The 20,730-nt window shown below is 41.0% G+C and overlaps 1 protein-coding gene across 7 annotated transcripts in view; it reads right to left on the reverse strand.

Moving 5' to 3' along the window:
• Window positions 1-5,624: 5,624 nt before the first annotated feature.
• TP53INP2 (tumor protein p53 inducible nuclear protein 2) overlaps window positions 5,625-20,730 on the reverse strand; it is a 37,334-nt gene continuing 22,228 nt past the window's right edge. For 4 of the 7 annotated variants that reach the window (XM_078393236.1, XM_078393238.1, XM_078393239.1 and 1 more), the window contains 2 exons: window positions 15,340-15,688; window positions 5,625-12,040 (listed from right to left, as the gene is read on the reverse strand). In XM_078393236.1, the coding sequence (XP_078249362.1) occupies window positions 11,791-12,040; window positions 15,340-15,688 (599 nt within the window). In that variant the 3' untranslated portion in view covers window positions 5,625-11,790. The remainder of the gene's footprint in view (window positions 12,041-15,339; window positions 15,689-20,730) is intronic. The other 3 variants (XM_020801124.3, XM_020801125.3, XM_020801126.3) reach the window with 2 other exon arrangements.

The following is a 20,730-nucleotide window of genomic DNA, read 5'->3' on the forward strand; positions in this document are numbered from 1 at the left end:
GGATTCGGTAGTGCACCTTCTGAAACATGTGCAAACTTAATTTGGTTTTGTTCTGAGTCTTCGTTAATTTTTGATGATTTTTTGTTTTCTCCATTTAAATCCATTGAACGGACAGTTCAATGGATTTAAATGGGGAAAACAAAAAATCACCAAAAATTAACGAAGACTCAGAACAAACAAAACCAAACTAAGTGTGCATAGGTTTCACAAGGTGGACTACTGAATCCAAGCATTTAAAACATGTTCCAAACATTTTAAGACACTTAAAAATGAGCAAAAACAGACATCGGAAAGCCATTCAAAAGCACTGAAGCCGGCTTCAGTGCTTTTGAATGGCTTTCCCTTGGGGGAAACATTGTTTCACTTAGCGATGTTTCCTATGGGGATTTTCGCTTAAGGACAACAATCCGTTCCCATTGGAACGGATTAACCGGTTTTCAATGCATTCCTATGGGAAATGGTGTTTCGCTTAACGATGTTTTCCCATACCGATGGGTTTTTTGGAACCAATTAACATCGTTAAGCGAGGCACCACTGTACTATAATATAAAAATCACCTTTTAACCCAGCAAATTCAAGATCAAATAGAACAGTGGCACAATTATTTCTTCTTCTCCCGAGTTTAGCAGGCTTCTGTTATCAGTCTCGCATGCAGTCCGACAAACAAAACAACAATTACAGAATCTCAAACTGTCCAGTCGTTGTCCTTGAAGCCTGTCTTATGGTCTTTCCATTAACCCCTTGATGCTCCTCAGTCCACATCAGCTCCTTCTTTCTTCTCCAGAAAACAACCAGATTCTGTTATTAACAGTTCACAGAGTCCAGGAAAAGGCAAAGAGAAATTTGTCCCAGCCAAACTGCATTCACAAAACTCACGTCTCTTAAATCCTGTCGGATGGTATTACCGTTTGGGATTCTTTCCAGAAACACAAGATTTATTTTTCCGTCTCTCTCTCTCGGCTTTGAAATCAGTCTGCTGTATTAAGAGTTAGTTTCGCTTTTAAGGCAGACTGATAAGATAGGTTCGCCACTGATTTTCTTTTTTCACCCAAATATTTTCATTCTTATTTTCAGCTTAATGGGGCTGTTTCATAAATCAAAGGCTTCAGCTTACTTAGTTATATATTTTAAGCTTATATTGGTTGTTTTCCTCTCCCCCGGTAAAGGGTTATTCATGGCTCCGTGCCAAATATGGCGCCCGCTCCGATCCGTGCTGGGTGATTTCTTCAGAGGGAAGAAGTCTGGCTTTGCCTCCCATTCTTCTCCCCCTGCTGCTCACCATCTGCTTCAGAGAGACTTCTTGTAGACTCTTCTTCGATCCCCATTTCAAAAAGGGGATCCCGCACCAGACGGTTCTAGTTTTTCCAGAGAGAGCTCTTCTCTGGAGCTACTGGCAGCACCGCAACAAAGCCCCGCCTGACCATCTGGGATGTTGAAGGATTACCTTGCAAATTTAGTATTTAAAATTTTGTCATTTGGAATCTGCCTTATTTTATGCTCTGTGTAAAACCTTTTCTGAATTTGTTTTGCAGAGGAAAGAAAAATTTATATCCTGCAGGAAAAAGGTGCAAAATTATTTCCAGAAATAGGGATATGATTGATTTAAAGAAGAACATTGGTCCAAAATGCAGGCCTAGTTAATTGAGAGTAGAAAGGATGGTTTTTTAAAATACTTTCTTCAGTAATGAAGGACAAAATACAGTGTTTATGTTTTAGGGAGAAGAACTGTGAAAAAATTAAGTGTCATGCTATTAGCAAAAAGCGCTAGAGTCTAGACTAATTCTAGCAAACTATTTCCATGCCTATATCTTGTATTACTTGGTTTATGCTTCATATTTTCAAATTTTCTTCTTGGGCAATGGGTGAGCTAAAATGACAAAAAGCACAGTCCTGCTGTTGAAGGTCCTCTACAATGGATCGATCTTATGTTTTCAGCAATCAAAATAATGGTTTCTAACCACCTGCCCTTTTATCTCCTACAAATGAGTACTAAAAATAGGTATGGGCTTATTGCCAAAATACCATCATCTTTAACTTTCTCTAGGAGTTCGGGGAAGAAGAGCAAAATGGGGAAATGGGGACACTGTACATTTCCTCATATATAGACATGGGAATGAATAAAAAAAGGGATTGCAATATTTGTCAGAGATGCTGATTCATTAAATATTCATCTTTGTGGGTTCCAGAAACCACCATGAATACAAAGGGATGAATATTTCTCCATTTTTATTTGTCCCCCATACGAAGAGAGAAAAGGCTAGCCTTCCCTCTCTTCCTATGGCTTTCCCATTCTGCCTACCGGCCCACCAATCAACTGATTGGTGAACCGATAGGCAGCTACCCACCCCACAGCCTATCCCTGCCGCCTTCCTCTCCTAACCTTAGCCACTGCTGTACCCCACCCCCACCCCGCTGACACCCCCCACTATAATCGCTGTTGCTGCTGCCGTCTCCAGCAAGCCTCCAAAGCCATGGTCTGCAGAACTGAAACTAGCTGGCCTTTGCAAAGACGGCAGCTCATTTAGTGTAGGGAAGCTGTGGCTGCCATCTTCGCAAAGGGCAGCCTGGATTCCCTTAGCCTGCCTTAAGGGAGTCCAAGCTGCCCTTTGCAAAAGATGGCAGCTGCAGCTTCCCTACTCTAAATGAAGCCACAGCCACCATCTTTGCAAAGGGCGGCCAGTGTCCCTTTCTACAGGCTATGGCTGTGGAGACCCGCTGGAAACGGCAGTGATGGTGGCAGTGATTACAGTAGGGGACATTGGGGGGGCGGCAGGGGATGTCAGGATTTTTTAGTTACCCACACGAATTGATGAATAAATGTGTACTTTGTCGGTTCATGGGGGAAGCTTTGTGAGTCGTCAACTTTTGATGAAGCAGGACAACTCGCCATTTAGCATCAAGCAGAGAGGACTTTTTTAAAAAAAGGCTACACAGCAAATACAATTTCTTATTTGTAGCTGAATGCAACTTACACTTTCCCCAAAACCATTTTTGAAATAAGATGAGCAAGGGAGACAAGTGTCTACCATCTTCTGTTACTGATTTTCCAATGCAAGAGGGAGTTAATTGCAAGTTACAGTATATGTTGTAGAACATAGTCTGTACATGGATTGATAATGAGGTCCAACAGTGTTTTTTGTTTGATTGGTTTTTGGTGCCCATTGTGAACTCATAGGTTGCCCTAGAATATGTCCCGGAATCTTTGGAAAACCTCAGGGGCTCTTCAGCAGATAGGTCAATGTAGAAAGACACTGGATTATTATCATATAGTTTGTATCACCCGTGGCATGTTTGAAATGAAAACCTACACCATGTATTAAATATAATGATCCTATGGAGAATGGAATCTAGCAACACATGAGTGAAAATCCACTCACATAATAATTCTTCCCCCCCCCCCCACTCCTTTTTTCAGCTTCTGCCCCTGGCTGTGATTTCTGTCAAACTCTTCTTTCAGGGAGAGGAGTTAGCTGGATATTATCTTGAGTATCATCCTGCTAAAAATGACAATCTGCTAGATCAATAACCTCAGTTCTACCATTAGTGTGGAGTGGCCTCTTAAACTAGGCCTTTGGTCTTAATAACATTTATATTCAGGTTACGTTCCATGCTCCACTGAATATAAAGAGAAGGTATGTTTGAGATGCTATGGAGACTGATATTTTGCTGTAATGTTTAAGGTGGCCCTGACAATCCAGTCCTCAGCATCTGTGCTCATAAACAAAGATTGTTCCATGGAGTTTATATCATAGTAATCTATGTTTAATGTTGTGATGTCCATTTTCTCTACACAGCCCAGGCAGATAGAGTCTATAGAAGCTAAAATATGTTAACATTAAAGTCACTTAAGAATGACAGTAAATGTCTTTCACATTCCATGTTTGCCAGTGAGTGGTTTCCTTCATTTTGGATTTTATTTCTTGTTAACACATTTGATTAAATCAGGACTGAACAAGTCAAACGAATGTTGAGATACCCATTCCATATTGTATATATTGCAGACATCTCAGAATATGCTCCATCATTGAGGGTCTACCTCAGTCTGACTGAAATCAATGGTGAGCAAGAGTTTGGCTCGGCTCTGTTTTAGCTAAAACACAGGGCTTTGTCTGCTTGCTTTGTCAGCACGCATCAAACATCTGGGGAATTTGACAAAAATATCACTAAAACATATTTATAATATAAATTGGTATTTACAAGAGAACATGTCTAAAGAAGGACATGAACATTAACACCTTTGTTATCCACACATTTGGAGTGGCAGTACCACAGCCCAGTCATGCTGCTTCAGAGTAGTTACATCTCATAGATTGGATTTAGTTATGTGATAGCCAGTGATAATCAAGTCCCTTTTCCTCAACCAAAATAAGTCCTTTTTCCTCAACCAAAAAGCAGCAAGTAGTTTATTTATTTATTTATTTATTTAATTTATATCCCGCCTATCTAGTCGTGGTGGACTACTCTAGGCGGCCAAGATGTTGCAGAGCATGATGCTCCAATTATGCTAGCATACATTTTAAAAGAATGCAATTAAAGTAGTCCTATCAAGCTCATAAACTTTTTTAGAACATGCAGATTAATATCAACAAGTGCACACATAACAAAAAAAATTCCCACACACCGTGCTCTTTCCAAATCAAAATGTTCTAAACATCTTTAGTAACAACATATACTGTTTTGTCCCTGAGACTGTGCTGTAAATTTTGCTATACAAACACAAAAGAAGACAGAAGAACTCAGTCTATTCTATTAAGGATGCCATTACAACACTCTCCCAGGCATTTACTGCATAACTAACCACAATGTTAAACTCTAGTTTTTTTAAAGCTTATATCCTCTGTTGTAACATATTTACAAATATGCATACACCCAATGTACAAAGAAGTTACTAGTTTTCAGCACCTTTTATTTAACATTGGAAACATTGATATAGTTGATGTTTTGGAATGCTGTTGTAGGTTGGAACTTAACACAGGATCACTAGAATGGAAATGTTAAATCACTTTCCTGAATTGCTAATTTTAGCAAAATGATGTGGGAATTTTACAGATGTTGCATATACCATTGTTTGTTAGATGTGCAATGCATTATTACTTGAAGAGGAGGTGATTATCATTATTTTACAAATGCAACATTGATGCATGGGAATTAACTCCAGCTTATCCGAGAAACATTACATTGAATTTCTGAATTCAGCTCTTGTATAGTCACTAAATAGACCAGTTCTCCCTTCTCAGGCCTTGCACGCACTGTTCCAGAGGTGCAAATAGTGAGAACAGAAGTTGCAATTGGAGGGAGAAATAATGGAATGATACCCTGATCCTGCCATGATTAGAACAGAGTCTTCCTATGGTTTCTTTTCTTATTTGATCATCAGAATTATAATATTTGATAAACTAATCCATAATGTAATATGCTTGAATATCACGTTCAAAATTCAGTTTTCAAACTTGTTTGGTCAGATTCTCTGTGTATCTGGATCAGCTGCGTAAGAATTTCCACATGCAAAATCGTGAGCACCAGCTCTTCCAATGAACCAGTCTTGATCTTTTCTTTCCCCTAGGGGATGGTGAAAGGCATTCAACGTGAAATCAAAGAGGCGAAAGGACACAAACACTTCACAGTTGTAGACAGTATTGATCTCCTGTTTTAATCAGTTGCAAATGAAATCAAATGAACCCAACACATTCCGTGACTACCATCATACTGGTACATATGACTCAACTTTACTCCTGCCAATTTAATCACTTTCCCAGTAAGTCACAGGAGAAGATGCAATATATAAGTACTATTGCTCTAGGACCAGTTCCTGACCAAATAAACTGGTGTGTGCAATCAAGATCAAATCCATTGTCATTGCTAATCACATACTTTCCTGCATCTCATAGGTCAGCCGCATGGCTTTTTAGGGAAGTATTGGCATTTGCACATATGATCAAATTTGAGCACTAGTCTGGTGTTATTTTTCCAGAAACAAAACAGGATTCTGGAATGCCCTTCTTGGCTGCACTTCCTGGAGGTATCATAGAGCTGGTGCAAAATAGGAAATTAAGGATGTAAGCAACCAAATTTTTAGGTTCTGACCCTTTATTATTACGATGACCTGCCCACATGCTCTGCACCAACCCCTGGTGCCCCTTCAGCAGCTGTTTAAGGCACAAAGGCTGATCCTATATGGGGATTTTTGCAGGAAGAAGGATCGGGGATAATACCAGCTACGTTCTAATAAGCAAAACCAACAATTTGGGAACGATTTCCAAAAAATAGGCAAGAGTGCAAAAAGAAGTGGGAGAATGGTAGCAGATGGGAAGAAAGACAATGGGGCCTCTCTATTTACCAAGTTTACCAACAAGTTGATCTAAACAAATAACCTGTGGATTCTTCACAGTATAGAAAAGTTGCTTTTTTTTTTTGACTACAACTTTCAGAATCCCTCTATAAGCAGGTCACTTAAAGGATTCTGGGAATTGGAACCCCCAAAAGTAACTTTTTCCAGCTTCTGAGTCTTTACATGGTTTTGGATGAATTTCTCAAATCCGGGAAAGCTGTGTTTAGGGTTTGCCATCTTCATTTCTCTTAAAGTTACTTAAGAGCAAGCATTCAGCAGGAACAACTTTCCATGTTTTCATGGCTAGCAAAGTTAAACCTGTTTGATTTCTGCCTATTGCGCTGTTCTGCAAGGCATGGAACCTGTATCAGAGGCAAAAAGATTGCAACTCAGCAAACCCTGTACATAAGTACCAAGATGAGTGAGTTTATGTTTCTAGTACAGATGGAAATGTTCTGTTCAGCTGTGCCATGAAACAAGCCAAGAGGATTGGAAATACAAACTAGGATCCACAGAAGTAACTTGTTCCTGTACCCAAAAAAAGGCCTTTAGACTTGTTTCATTAATAATTCAGAAAAAAGTAACAATGATGAAAAGCTGTGTGGTCCTCATACAATGCAAATGCAGGGGAAGGTAATACCTTTATTAAATCACTTTTTTAAAAGTCAAACAATCAGTGCAAGCTTTTGTGGGTCAAATCTGCTTCTTCAGGCCATGCACCAATATCTTTGTAGACAGTGCAGAAAATTATAAATGAATGTCCCAAAAATTCATGGCAGAAGTCTACCAATTGCTCAGAGCTGGCTACTGCCGGCCTCTGGGGAGTGTGGTTTAATGCTTCACCCCAGTAACATGGTTGGAATTTCCCCCATACATAAAACAATGTTTTTAAATCACAAGTTTTCAACCACATGTTACCAGGGATGAAGCATTAAACCATATCTCTCAGAGGCTGGCTGTAGTCAGCTTTGAGCTCACCTTAAGATGTGGCGGATTTCTGCCATGAATTTTGGGACATTTATAATTTTTCTGCACTGTCCACAAGATATTGGTGCATGGCCTAGAGAAGTTGATTAGGCCCAGAAAAATTCACACTGATGGTCTAATAAAGGCATCACCTTCTGTATTCATGAATAGTGATTCTGCTCTTTCAAATGCTGTACTGCAAACTACAGTTGAAAATGAGGACGTTCACATAATTCGACAGTTCCAGAAAAGTAGTTCTGGAAGATCTTCGTGCCTGAATATTGAGACTTTGTGAGGGGGGTGGGGGAGAGAAGCTTGCATCTCTAAAGAACAGTTACAAAGCAAAACCAGCTATTTGCAAACAGTGGGAGGAGTGAAAAGCTTTTTCTGTGTCAATCAGATGTGCTGAACACTTCAGGATTTCCTTTTGTTTATGACATGCTCTCCATAACATACAACTATTTGGCACTGGTAATTTAAAAAAAAATAGCTGTGACACTATATGAAGGTTAGTCATTCACAATCTCAAGGCACATCCACAGGTTCTTACATCATCCAAGGTATCCTTATACATTTATGTGGAAAAAGCGCTGCTTTTTAAAAAATCAGTTTAAAGTGAGAACGTCAGGAAGTTAACTGTGTGAATGATTGTTAACAGATGAGAGAACAGAAATAGACATATCTGTCATGAACCTATTTGTAACTTTATTCAGAAGGTGGAGCTCCTGCACTAAGACTAGTTAAGAAGTAATATCAGCTAATATACAAACTGGCTTTTTCAGGCTTGGTTAATAAATATCACTAAGATAAGAGTGTTCTTGTGTGCTGAAAAGTGCTCCCCTCTAATTTTAGTGATTTTGTGTCTAAGTTTCAAGAAGGGATTTACAGTTGTTGTCTAAAATGTATTATGTGTGTGGTTTTTATTTTATTTTTTAAATCACAACTCCAAATATATACCAAGTGGTTGCACCCAGATTTTGTACAAGAATTCCCATGAAGACAAAGAGGATAAAAATGAAATTCTACAGGAGCTAGTGCATTTGAACCACACCGGACAAGTATTCAAGAAGCAATATGCTTTGGGACTATAAACATGAAGAGTCTGCTCAGGTTAACTGGAAATGGCAAGTACAATGAAGAAGCCAAGAGTGTGAACAGGAAACATTTGCTCTGCCATTCCAGTTTTCTTACAGATGTTTCATCTGGTATTACTCTTAATTGGACAACTCTTGCCCAACAAAAGGTGCCATGAAATCATATTTCTCCAGAAATTATATCAGTCTGAAGTGTCATCCTCCATGCTTCAGACAAAAATTCTCTGTCTCAGATCCTAAGGATTTGATCTATAAGGGACTCCTGAATTCAGAAATATTTATTGAAAATACAAGTATTATTGCAGGGAGTATTTTGTAGCTTCCCAGTATCCCTAGAGGCTCCCAGCCTCCCTCCCACTCTGTAATGTTTTGCTCCAAAAATTTCCCTTGTGCCCCTCTAGGGGTTGTGAGAGGCAATTTTGCCATGTTTTGAGGAAACTTCAGCACCCCTAGGGATTCCTAACCCTCCCCAAAAGATGTTTCTAATATTTATATGCAGTATTATATAGAGAGGGCATAAGGGTTTTTTCAGTTAAAAGCCCAATTTTAAAGCCTCATTTATTTTTCAGTTAAAAAACCCATTGTAGCTACCTACAGAATAGTATAAAACCACTGCTTTATAACAACTTTTAAAAATAAAATATTTTAAAAGCACAGACAGAGTTCTGACTCCTGTCCTCTGAAGATGCCGGCCACAGAGACTGGTGAAATGTTAGGAAGAAAAACCTTAAGAACACAGCCAAACAGCCCGGAAAACCCACAACAACCATCGGATCCCGGCCGTGAAAGCCTTCGAGAACACATAAAATATTACATTTAACTTAAATTTGCAAATTTTGTTCTCTGACTATACCCTTCCCCTTTAGCCCCCACCCTTTAGGGTGTGTGAGCCACTGATGAATCTCAAAAATGCTCCTCAGACCTGCTGAGATTACCCACCTCTGCTCTAGAGTCCAGACCTTCCAATCTTTGGCTTACATCATCTGTTCAGCAATATCAAATTTCTTCCCAGTATGCAATCCTATACACATGTTCACTTTAATGGCGCTTATTCTCTAGGGCACCTTTCCTAACCAACATGGGGCCCTCCAGAGGTTCTAGACCACAAAAAAACAATCATTCCCAGTCAACTCTAGTAACGTTGGCTGGGGTGGACGGGAGTTGTGGTCCTTCAGTTCTGGAGGGACCTGTCCTCGAGAAGGCTGCTCCAGTAAGTGTGAGTAGGATTGGTGCCTTAATTTTATTCTACATCCTCTAGCCTTTTCTTCACCACTCTGCTTCTTTCACTATCATATCAGCTTAATTGAACACCCTCCATGCTTTTTTCAACATACTAGGTTACCTCTAAAATAATGAAGCAAGCCCCTTTCTCTGCTGAGATTATTAATGTTAGCAGATATAAGACAACATGAATGGATCTAAACCATTCTGTTGACAGTGGAATTTAAGGACTGATAAACTGTGTTTTACCATGTAACATATCATTGGAACATGTTCTGGCCAAAGTTAAGGAATTTGTTTTCCATTAAAATCCAGAGGAGAAACTGGATTGTTTGTTTATTTCCTGTAAAAAGTTGCCATTGTCATGTTTGCTTGAGCCCTTAGCACTCATCCCTCATAATTTTTTCTAAGGATTAGGGACTGCTGGTTATTCAATTTCTGTTCAGTAGTTCCTCTTCTTCTTCTTCTTTAACCAGATTTCAGTCAAATTCAAATGTGGAAGACTGCATAACTGAAAGACATGCTCACACAAAAGCACACTTTCAATTGTCTGTTTTGAGTTATTCTACTTTCTGTATGTTACTTATAGTCGTATCCTTCTCTTAGGAGACAGAGGAGGTTCTTGTGATTAGCAAAATGGTAAATCACATGGATAACATGAGAGCTTGGGGATTTAATTCTGGTTTTATATTTTTAAAATGTTTATGCTTACATGTGTGGCCACGGCCTTCTAAAAAGTATTGTATTTTCATATTGTCTTCTGCACACACAGGTTTAAACACTGGAGTCTGAATGTAACTGGTAATTCAAACTAGAGCAAACTTGTTGGATAAATTAGATTTCCCTCAGGGCTGACTCACCATTAAGCAAATAATTTAATATGTCCAATTATAACTGGGCCTACCAATTGGATTTAGGCCTTATTAGAAGTATGGCGGCATGAATGACACTGTGAGGAAACTCATGATGACAGCCATGCAAGCAGTCAGATGGAGAAAGAATTCATTGTTTTTTTTAAAGAATAATATATTTTTAAGCCTTATGTGACTAAGAAGTGCAATAAAGCAATCCTGACTTTTCATTGACAGTGAATCTTTGCAGCTCCCATGTTTAACCACAGCTGCTAATTCCAGCTTCTCAGAACAGACTTTCAAAGATTGTGCCATTCATCACATGGCACTGCTGAACAGAAACTTCAGATACAATCCATCCTCTACTGAAGCTGATACCAAAATCCTCCATAGATTTCAATGGAGTTGTCCCAGATCTCCAAAACAAATATATGCCAAAATATCACATGGCTAGCCACTGTATGAACTCATCAAGAGAAAACAGAAATACACAGTTTGTTTATTTTTAAGGGAAGCAGGTCTGTCAATATACATTTATTTGTTGGACCTATTTATTGTTTAGTGTTCCAGCTTGCACTGAACCTGGTCTCTCCATTTGTGACATCACAGTCTGTTTCCACTGTGAAGAGTGTGATGTCATAATGAAAGGCACTGATGTCACAGGCTTCCTAGTGCAACAAGAAGGGACAAAAGGAAACGACAGGGTGACTTATCCCTTCTATAACTAAGGTGTAAAAAAATGAAATGTGCTATATTCACTGGAAGCACCAAATTACTCTTCACACTGATGATCGCTATTGCAGCCAGTGTGTAAATTCATGCTACCTAAGAAACAAGGAAAATACCCAACCATAGAGAAATTGTCCTGTGTGGTAACCAAGATACATACATGTTTCTCCACCACCACTTTTTAAAAAAAGGAACACACATTGGAGTTTCAAAGAAGACTTGCAGCGTTGCTACTTAGTGTAAATGGAACATGTTGGGTTTCTTTTACTTTTAGATCCAAATCAAGATCAGAACTCATGGAAGTGGAGAGGAGAGTGGGCGAGATTAAACCCAAATGGGAAAGAACATTACAAATCAGAAAATGTATTTGTTGCTGAACATGGGAGTAGGATAAAGCCCAAGAAAAGCCTACCAAAAAACTACCATTGAATATCACCAGTTTAGGCGAATATAGCTGGTTCTCTCATGGGGGAAAGGGGGATGGATTTATTTCAGAAAATGGACGGAGATGACTCTCTTGGCTGAAGATAAGCCGTGTCAGGAACCGGTGAAGGTGAAAGTTAAAAGGATAATGCCCCACAGTGTAGACTTCTGAAGTAGCTTAGTAGTTGTATTGACGCTGGCATGGTTGGTAGACAAAGCTGCCTTGGCATTTGGCCCGTCGTGGGCGGCACTCTCGGGTGCGGTTCTGCCGCTGCATGACTTTCTTACTGAACTTGTGCTTCTCTGCCAGCTGCTTTGCTCTCTGAATCCGACGCACCTGGTTGACCTTCTCCAAGATGGCGGTCTTGGTAGCAATTGAGGTGGAGTGGTGTGGGGCATGACGTTGCAAATGGCGTTCAGGTACTTCACTACAGAAAGGAAGACACAAAAGTACATTATTGTCATGATGATTATAGTCCTTTTGATAGGAGAAGGTCAATTACTGGAAAAGTTACTGGTTTTGGAGCACAACTACCAGAATCTCTCCCCAACAGTCTATGGCCAGAGTGTCAGGGAGAAAGAGAACTCTTTCTTTGGTCCCTAAAAGTAGCTTCTTTTTCTAAGCTGTCAATTAGACCTATTTGAGCAGAACAAATCTCTCTCTCTAGATGACTTGGCTATCATGGCAATGTTAAGAATTATTTATAGGACAAAGGTCAGACAGAGTCTGTCAACCAATACAAATATTTTACATGCCAGTGACAAATGGCACTTTGTCATTTGATGCTTTGTGTGTGCAAATACTGAACAGGACACTGGCCAGAGAGAATAAGTGCTTCCCTGCTTTCTTTAGCATAATTCTACTCTCTCTCTCTCACTTACTCACTCCACCTAATCTTAGCCACCATAGGCAGTGGTAAGATATTAAAAACAGTTTAAAAGCATCTGGAGGACCATTTTGCCACCCTCAAATTTTAGAACTAAAAATTTGTGTCAGCTTGGACTATTCCACTCTGATACAGTAACTACAATTATTGGGGGCCAGACACAAAGACAGGCAAATGGACTGTACCATTTTACAATGTATCTTTTCTATAGCATTTGCTTTTAAATTAATCAGGATGAGCAAGGGCAAGATAAATATATAACCAGAACTGATCACAGTGGCTGTGGAGTTATTTGAGTAGTAGTTCGGAAGAGTAGCTTTGAGCATAACAGTGTGTCTTGCTGCTTCCTTTCGCTTCTTGTTGACTCCCAACAGGCTAACAAAGTGAAGAGAGCTGGGATAATTTGATTGTAAAGAGCTTGCCTTTTCTCCAGGGCTGACAAGGCTATGGGTCTGTGTGGAGAAACAACGTCTAGGAGCACAACACAGAGAAGGATGGGGCTGCTCTTTTATGGGGCAATTTTTAATTTTACTCCAAAGATGAAAAGAAAATATATTGAGATGTGTGGTCGCTCTAAACAATCTTTCAGGATAACAGCACCATTAATAACAGCACTATTAGCACAACTAATAAACTTAGAGAATGTTAATTACATATCACTATGGCCATGGCATTTATGTAATCAACACTCTCAAACTTCATTACTTGTTATATTTTGATAATGCTGTTGTCACGTTGAGATTTCATTTTCTGTGCCTCTGTTCCACTTCACTGGGTCCTTACTCCCCGAAATGTAGCTAGGCCTGCATATAAAATTGTGGCTAAATACTTCACTCCATATATCCAAGGAAGAAAATCTGTAAAACTCACACTGAAATACATATGTTAGAATTGAAGGTGTTGTGATACATTTGTTCGTATATTTGGCATGTGCTTGTTTTATATGTTTACACATAGAGATGGGGGGAAAGTATTCAGCGATTCTGAGAGAGCGGAAGAGAGAGAGAGGCTTTCCCTCAGACACTGTTTTATCCTCACCCCATTTGTTCATTTCACTGCACAGCTAAGAGGCAGAAAACCGCACCTGCCCTCCAAATTAGAAATGTTCCTAACACTTCTAGCTGGGGGAGGACTGAGCCTAAAGTAGGGCAGAATCCCATTTAGCCTAGTAGTTCAACCTCCATTGCAATACAATCAAAATACACACCATCTGTCCAATTTGTTTTATCTATCTATGGAACTGTTGTGTGGGTGTATGTGCATGAGTTATTTGAAAGAACTTGTTTAATTTTTTCCCTTTTCCTTCCTTCCTTCCTTCCTTCCTTCCTTCCTTCCACCCACCCACCCACCCACCCACCCATCCATCCATCCATCCATCCATCCATCCATCCATCCTAGTCTTTTCCTTTTGCACAGAAGCAAAAAAAAATTTCAAAAGCTCTGAAGTCTTAAATACCACTCCAAAGAAAAACAGAGGAAAAACAACAGAGTATAAATCTACTCTCAAAACATACAACGGTATACGAAAAAATTATTAAGATCTATGCAATACCATATAGGCCCACCAACCATCAAAAAGCATTAAAGAGCCGAAAAATCAGAAAAGAGAAAAACCACAATCAATTCCATGCCACACATCCAGCACAACAAAGATCTCCAAGTGTGGGCAGCACAAAAAAGGCAAGGAGGCACACTTCATGATGTACCAAAGGGGTTGGACTTGATGGCCATATAAACCCATTCCAACTTCATGATTGTATGATTGGTGATTGTATGACTGCCTGACATGTAGAGACAGCCATTCACCAAAGCAACAAACACAAAACTAAGAACAACAAAAGAGGAATGCCTAAGGCTGTGCCCAACTAACTACTACTACACCACCAGCAGCACAGCCCACCAGTAGTCACAAAGGCCATCTCCTTGCGCCCTCTAAAGAAGCGAACAAAACAGTCATAAAAATTTTCACCAGATTATACACATTTAGTAGGAAAAAGAATACCATTCTTTAACAAAGTGACAATTTTCAAAGAAATCAGAGAAAGCACGCACACACACACACAGAGTGAGTGAGAGAATAGCAAAAAATTTGAAAAAGTCACACAAGAAAACAATAGCACACTCACTCGCAGAGCCTCCTCTCTCAAACACCAAGAAAAGGACGCAAGCAAATAAAGCTGTATGAAAAAAAAGAAAAAAAAGTCTTCCCATAACCTAAAAGTATTAGAATATGGGGAAACTGGATTTCTTCTCTTCTCTAGTGCCACAGGCAGAAGCAGGGAGGTCAGGCAGGCAGCAGCAAAAAGAATCTAAGGAAATGAGGGAGAAAGTGTCTCTTCAAAAAAATAAGAGCAAAACAGGGACAAAGAAAGGAGAGAAAGGCAGGCAGAGGCAGTAATCCAAAATGGAAGGCTCCAGGAGCTCAGAAAACAGTAATTCCACCAACAAAAAATAACTGAAGCAAAAAGAGCATTCCTCGCTGGTTTCCAGACTCTTCTACAGATTCAAAATTCCTATCTCCCCCCCCCCCATGTTCTGATTGGACACTGACAGCTCTTGCCCCAATGCCATTGGATGAAAAAACCTCAGGGAAAGAGAGAAAGAAAGGTTACATAAAAGAGACGAACATGAAAGAACATTTAAAAACATGAAAAGTTCATGTGCTCCTCTTTTGTAAACATGAATCATTTGTGTTTAAGTAGTTCTCTTGTGGGTGAAATAACTTGAATTACATGAAAGTTAGCCTCTTTTGTGTCTTTTATTGAAACACAAAAAGCCCATCCCTAGCAAGCGTGTATGTGAGAGAAAGAGAATCAGCTACTGTACTGCCCTGTACTTACCTTTCATGGATGACATGCTCCTCCGGGCCCTCCCTTTCCACAATGATGGTGCTGCTGGTGACATACACAGACATACTGGGATGTTCAATCAAGAGGTCCTCCATGGGGTTGCTCTCCATACTGACAGGGTCAGGACCTTCTGCAGTAAAACAGGGGGGAGGGGTAACAAACCAACTCTCGTCCATCAAGCAGGGGTCAGGCTGAGAGGGCATGGACCTGCTGACACAGTCACTGAGGGAGTGGGGCAAAGACGTGGTAGGTGGAGGGGACCCACGGCGGCAACGAGAAGCACAAACAGAATCCTTCTCACCTACCCGCCGCTCTTTGCTGGAGGTTGAAGCGTAACTATCTAATGAGAGATGACACAAGAGTCACCACCCACACAAAATGGGAGCAGCCAAAACAATAGTAGTAGTAGCAGCAGCAGCAACATGAGAAACAACAATAACAGAAAGGAAATGCAACACGAACCAAAAAGAAAGATCCGAATTCAAAGCCATGCAAGGGATGCGGAAGGCAATGCAGGGCATGGAGGGCAGGGTTAATAGGAACAAGAAGAAATAGTGCACACGTACAAAATACAATGGATGAGAAGGAAGGGGAGGGAGAAGAGAAAGGGGGGATTATTAGTATGAACAACACCCCAAAGGCCTTTTTTTTGCAATTCATCTCAAAACCTTCCCCGAGGAGTCAGGGCTGGCCTAAGATGATCTGCCACCCCAAACAGCTGCAGCCCACAATCTGAGCCTCAGCATCACTTGCAACTGTAGCTGTGCCCCATCTGAGTGGTTTCTCAGCTTTCCTTGCCATATTCAGGGCTCCTGGTGCAGGGTTTGCTCTTCTCAGATCATCTTTGGTGCCCTTAAAAGGGAACTGGGTTACTTGAGCAAATAATCTGCTTGGGTTGTTTGTGCAGAACAGTCTAGCCTTACAAAAGTGTGCGCCACCAATGCCAAATAGAGAGAGAGGAGGAGGAGGAGGAGGAGGAGGAGGAAGAAAACCTCACAAGCAAAGCAAGATACTTCTCCCAAGGTGGGTTATCGAAGCATCAGAGGGACATAAAGCTTAGAACATCTGTAGATAAAAAGCTGCTTTGGAGCAGAAATTGACATGACAGATAATCCACTGCTGAGTGCCACAAAGAATTTTTTTCACCTCAGGTAAAGTGACACAAGTCTGCCTGAATCACATCTCTCTAACACTAAGGTGCTTTCTGCTCCAACCATGGATACTATGACAGTTGTTTCTGCCCTCACTCTTCTGAGAAAGTGAAAAAGCTCCCATTGGACATGAATATGTGTTCATTTATTTATATGTATTCTATACAATTAACAAGAGATTACAAGAGAGCTTTCAAAAGGGAAGGGAAAAAATTATTTAGAGGAGGAAATGAGAGGACAAAGAGATACAAAGAAAAGTTTTAAAAGGCACAGACAGGTTTAAAATGGCACAGGTGACATCCCTAGTAGAGATTTCATTGATTACTTTGCCAACAATCCCAATAAGAATGAGACTGTGTGGTTTGGTGATTCCCAGATTCAGGGGTTGGGTAGGAGACCCGTTCTTGAGACACCTGATGGAGCAGGTGTGTCATTGGGGGTATTCTGAGATTAATCTTTGTCATTGGAGGTTCATGTGAGCTCAGTGGCTCTGAGTACTTGGAATCAGCTTCGACTGATGCACCAGCCATGACCATTCCTGTGTAGGGATAACCTAGCCACAGTAGTCCTGGTAATTTCCCAGTTCAAATACTGCAGTGTATTCTATGTGGGACTGCCCTTGAAGATGACATGGATGCTGCAGCAGGTGCAGTATGTAGCAGCTAGACTGCTAACAGCAACTTCCTACAGAAATGTATGTATTGACTGCTTATCTGAAGTTTTTAATTTTAAAAGTTTAAAAAGTTTTTTAAAAAACATTTCTACTGGAAAAACTGATTAAAAACAAAGCAGGACAATTGGTGTTTGCGTGTTTCCCCCTTGGTTTTTTTCTGGCGCGCGCGCGCAGACACACACACACGCACACGCACACGCACATGCACGCACACACACACACACACACACACACACACACACACACAATGTATATGTATTTGGAATCAGTTAAAATAAAGACATGAGATATATGAGCATATTAGCCTCTCCATGCCACTGTGTCATTCTCCACTTGTGGAGGCTCTCTACATGATCTAGCACTTTGAAAAACCAGGGTTCCAGATCACATGTAGACTCTCCACAGAAAGATGAGGCTCTCCTTTTCAGTCTGCTACTCTCTGCAGAAAACATGATACAAGATTTTCCAATAGGCATCCTTCAGTCTCAAGAGACTATGGTAACGTGCTCTGTATGGAGGACTTGGAACAACATCTAGTGTGGCTGAGAAGGCCAATTTGAGAGTAACGATCCCTTCCACACTGAAGACAAATACAATCTGTCCCCTGTCTAGCTCCCTGATTTTGCTGCTTTCAGGACTGCCTCTTCGCCTCGGCCTGCTGGACACGGGTCTCTTCAAATTGGGAGAGGCCATGATGCACTGCCCCAGGCTGAACGCTCAGATGTCAAGGTTTCCCATCTGTTGAGGTCCATTCCTAAGGCCTTCAGATCCCGCTGGCAGATATCCTTATATCACAGCTGTGGTCTCCCTCTAGGGCAATTTCCCTGCACTAATTCTCCATGCAGGAGATCTTTTCGAATCTGACTGTCAGCCTTTCTCACAACATGCCCAAGCCAATGTAGACGTTGCTGTTTCAGTAACGTGTACATGCTAAAAATTCCAGCTTGTTCTAGGACTACTCTGTTTGGAACTTTGTCCTGCCAAGTGATGCCAAAAAGGCGTCAGAGACAACCCATATGGAAGGTGTTCTGCTTCCTCTCCTGTCATCCACAAAGGGTCCAGGACTCACTGCAGTACAGGAGTATGCTCAGGACACAGGCTCTATAGACCTGGAGCTTGGTATATGCCATCAGATTTTTAAAAGGCCAATATTTACTCAGAATTTACACCAGAACGGAATTAGATTCTCCATGGTCACTGGATACTGCAGTATTCTTAGCTGTGGAGAGGTGCTACTCAACTTAGTCATACATTGAGAAACAAAATATTGCCACATGGCACATCTATGACTGGATCTATTGACACTGGAAGCAGGGGGTACCTTTAAAGAAACAATAGAGAACTCCAGTTTTTGTCTAAGTTGTGGTGTTATGGGGCAAGGGAAGGTGTTTAACCTTGCTTCTTTGCTTCAGCTTTGTCATTGGAACTCCCCAATATTAAAAGCTACTTCAAGGGTTAATTATTGAGTTCCAATTGGCAGCCTCAGACACAGAAGTGAACTTGGCATAGGAAATGCTCTGATGCTAAACTCATGCCCTCAAGAGTCCATTTCAAAACAGCACAAGCCTCCCAGGGAGATCAAAAGGCATGGGCAGAGGTGGGGGAAGGCATGGGTCTAATTGAATTCAGTGGTGCATTGTCTGGTCAGTTGGAAAAATAACCATAATGAACAGCCCTGAACTTTTGCCCTGTTGTAGACAAGCCATCAGCTGCCCTCACCTCTGACAAGGTTCAAACTGTAAAACACAATTAGCTTTAACAAAAGATCTTCAGCCAGCTGAAATGCAATTTTCAGCTCTTAATTAGAAATGTGAACAATCTTATCATTTAGATGGTAAAAACCATTTAAATTGCTAGTATGAAGTACCCTACAAAGAAAGGGCAAGATGGAGCCAATCTCTGCTTCCCTTTCCCACTTCTCTGAACTTCATGGCTTTGCCAAACCATTTTCACTCCCCGATACCCTGGTGAGCCACATTCATACCCATGACCTCCCCCATGTTGTTTTTCAAGTTTTTAAAAAAGCTATTTTGAATTTTAAAAACCTGGAGAAGATGAGGAGAAAGAGTAGCATATAATTGGCCAATTATGTTTTCTGCAGGCTACTGTATGTGTGAGTGGGAGCTTTCATGCTGAAATCCATTTCCAAAGAAGTAGCATGAGGGTCCAGAAGAGTCTAGTAGGCAGAGCCATAACTAGATGTTTTTGCATCTGAAGCTTTGTTGGCTGGCTGGTTAGTGAGTGGGTATCCACACTGACATATAGATATGGCATGTAGATTGCTGCAGACACAGTTTACATTTTTTTAGAAAACAGACTGTGTCTGCACATGTTTGTACCTAGATCAAGCCATTCTTCCCCTTTAAGAGCCATCATGCAACCTTCTGGCTTAGCAGTAGGGCATGCATTCTTTTTGGTGTGCTTGTTGTTTAGTCTGTTTAGCTGGGAAATGGTAGCTTCCAGCAGCTTCAGGTTCCAACTGCCATTATGGCTGCAGATTCCAAGCAATAGCGAGAGATCAAATGGGGAGAGAGCAAGGAGAGGGAAACAGGGAGGGGTGAAGGGAGAAAATGGAATGGCACCAACAGAGGGAGAGAGGAGTGACATTTTAAAAAATCACTTCCCCTGACCCTCCACAGACAATTAGGGGAAATGCTAAATTGATTGAGCTACAAGGGGTTGTTTGCTGTTCGGATGGGAGGAGTATGCCAAATGGCACGTTCCCCCTCCCCTTGTCCTCAATGGACCCTTTGTATTCAGATCCACTCCACACCCTAAACAGACAATCTATAGAGGCCCTGAAGTAAGCAGAGGTTGGGAGTCCAATTCCCCACTGTGCCTCCTAGGGGAACAGCCAGCCTGTGTAGCCCTGGGCAAGCTGCAGAGTCTCAGGCTGCCCCCAGAAGAAAGGAATAGTACTCTAAACCTAAATACTCTCTACCGAGAAAACCCTGGAAACCACAAATCAGGATTGACGTGATGGCATGTAATGATACAGAGGATGCTAGCTGGTTAAACCTAAGTCATTCAAACTGGAATACACAGGGTGAGGATAGAGGAATGGAGAGGAACAAGTGGACATGAGTGCATAATTTCCTATCAGTTCTGTCCTACGTTTGCCTGTTTTGTGCTTCCTTCTGCCTTGGGGGGGTGAGGGGAACTGGCTGGAGAGTATGTGTTCAGGATGAATAAGTTCACAGCCATGCAGCAGCAACTGTTTGGGCCATGGGTCAAAGTCCTTGCTCCTCCCTGCTAGTTACAGCTCTGCTGGTAGCCTGCACTGTGAGGTCCATGGGACACGTTTTGCGCATCCCTGCTCTCTAACCTGTCAAAAACAACATTAAGTGTGGAAGTCTTGTTATCACATCATCCTTCTATATCCAAGCAAGAAGAATACAGTATGCCAGTTACACATCTTGCAGGTGATGTCATTACTCCCTCTCTGGGGAGAAAAAGCCTTACACTTCTGAGTGGTTTATTACTGAGCTGCCTATTACTGTTATAGTTCTGAATTTCAGTAGATGTCTTGGTTAGGTTTATGGAATTCCAGTACAAGGA

The sequence above is a fragment of the Pogona vitticeps genome, chromosome 4, assembly GCF_051106095.1.
Source record: "Pogona vitticeps strain Pit_001003342236 chromosome 4, PviZW2.1, whole genome shotgun sequence".
Lineage (NCBI taxonomy): Eukaryota > Metazoa > Chordata > Lepidosauria > Squamata > Agamidae > Pogona > Pogona vitticeps.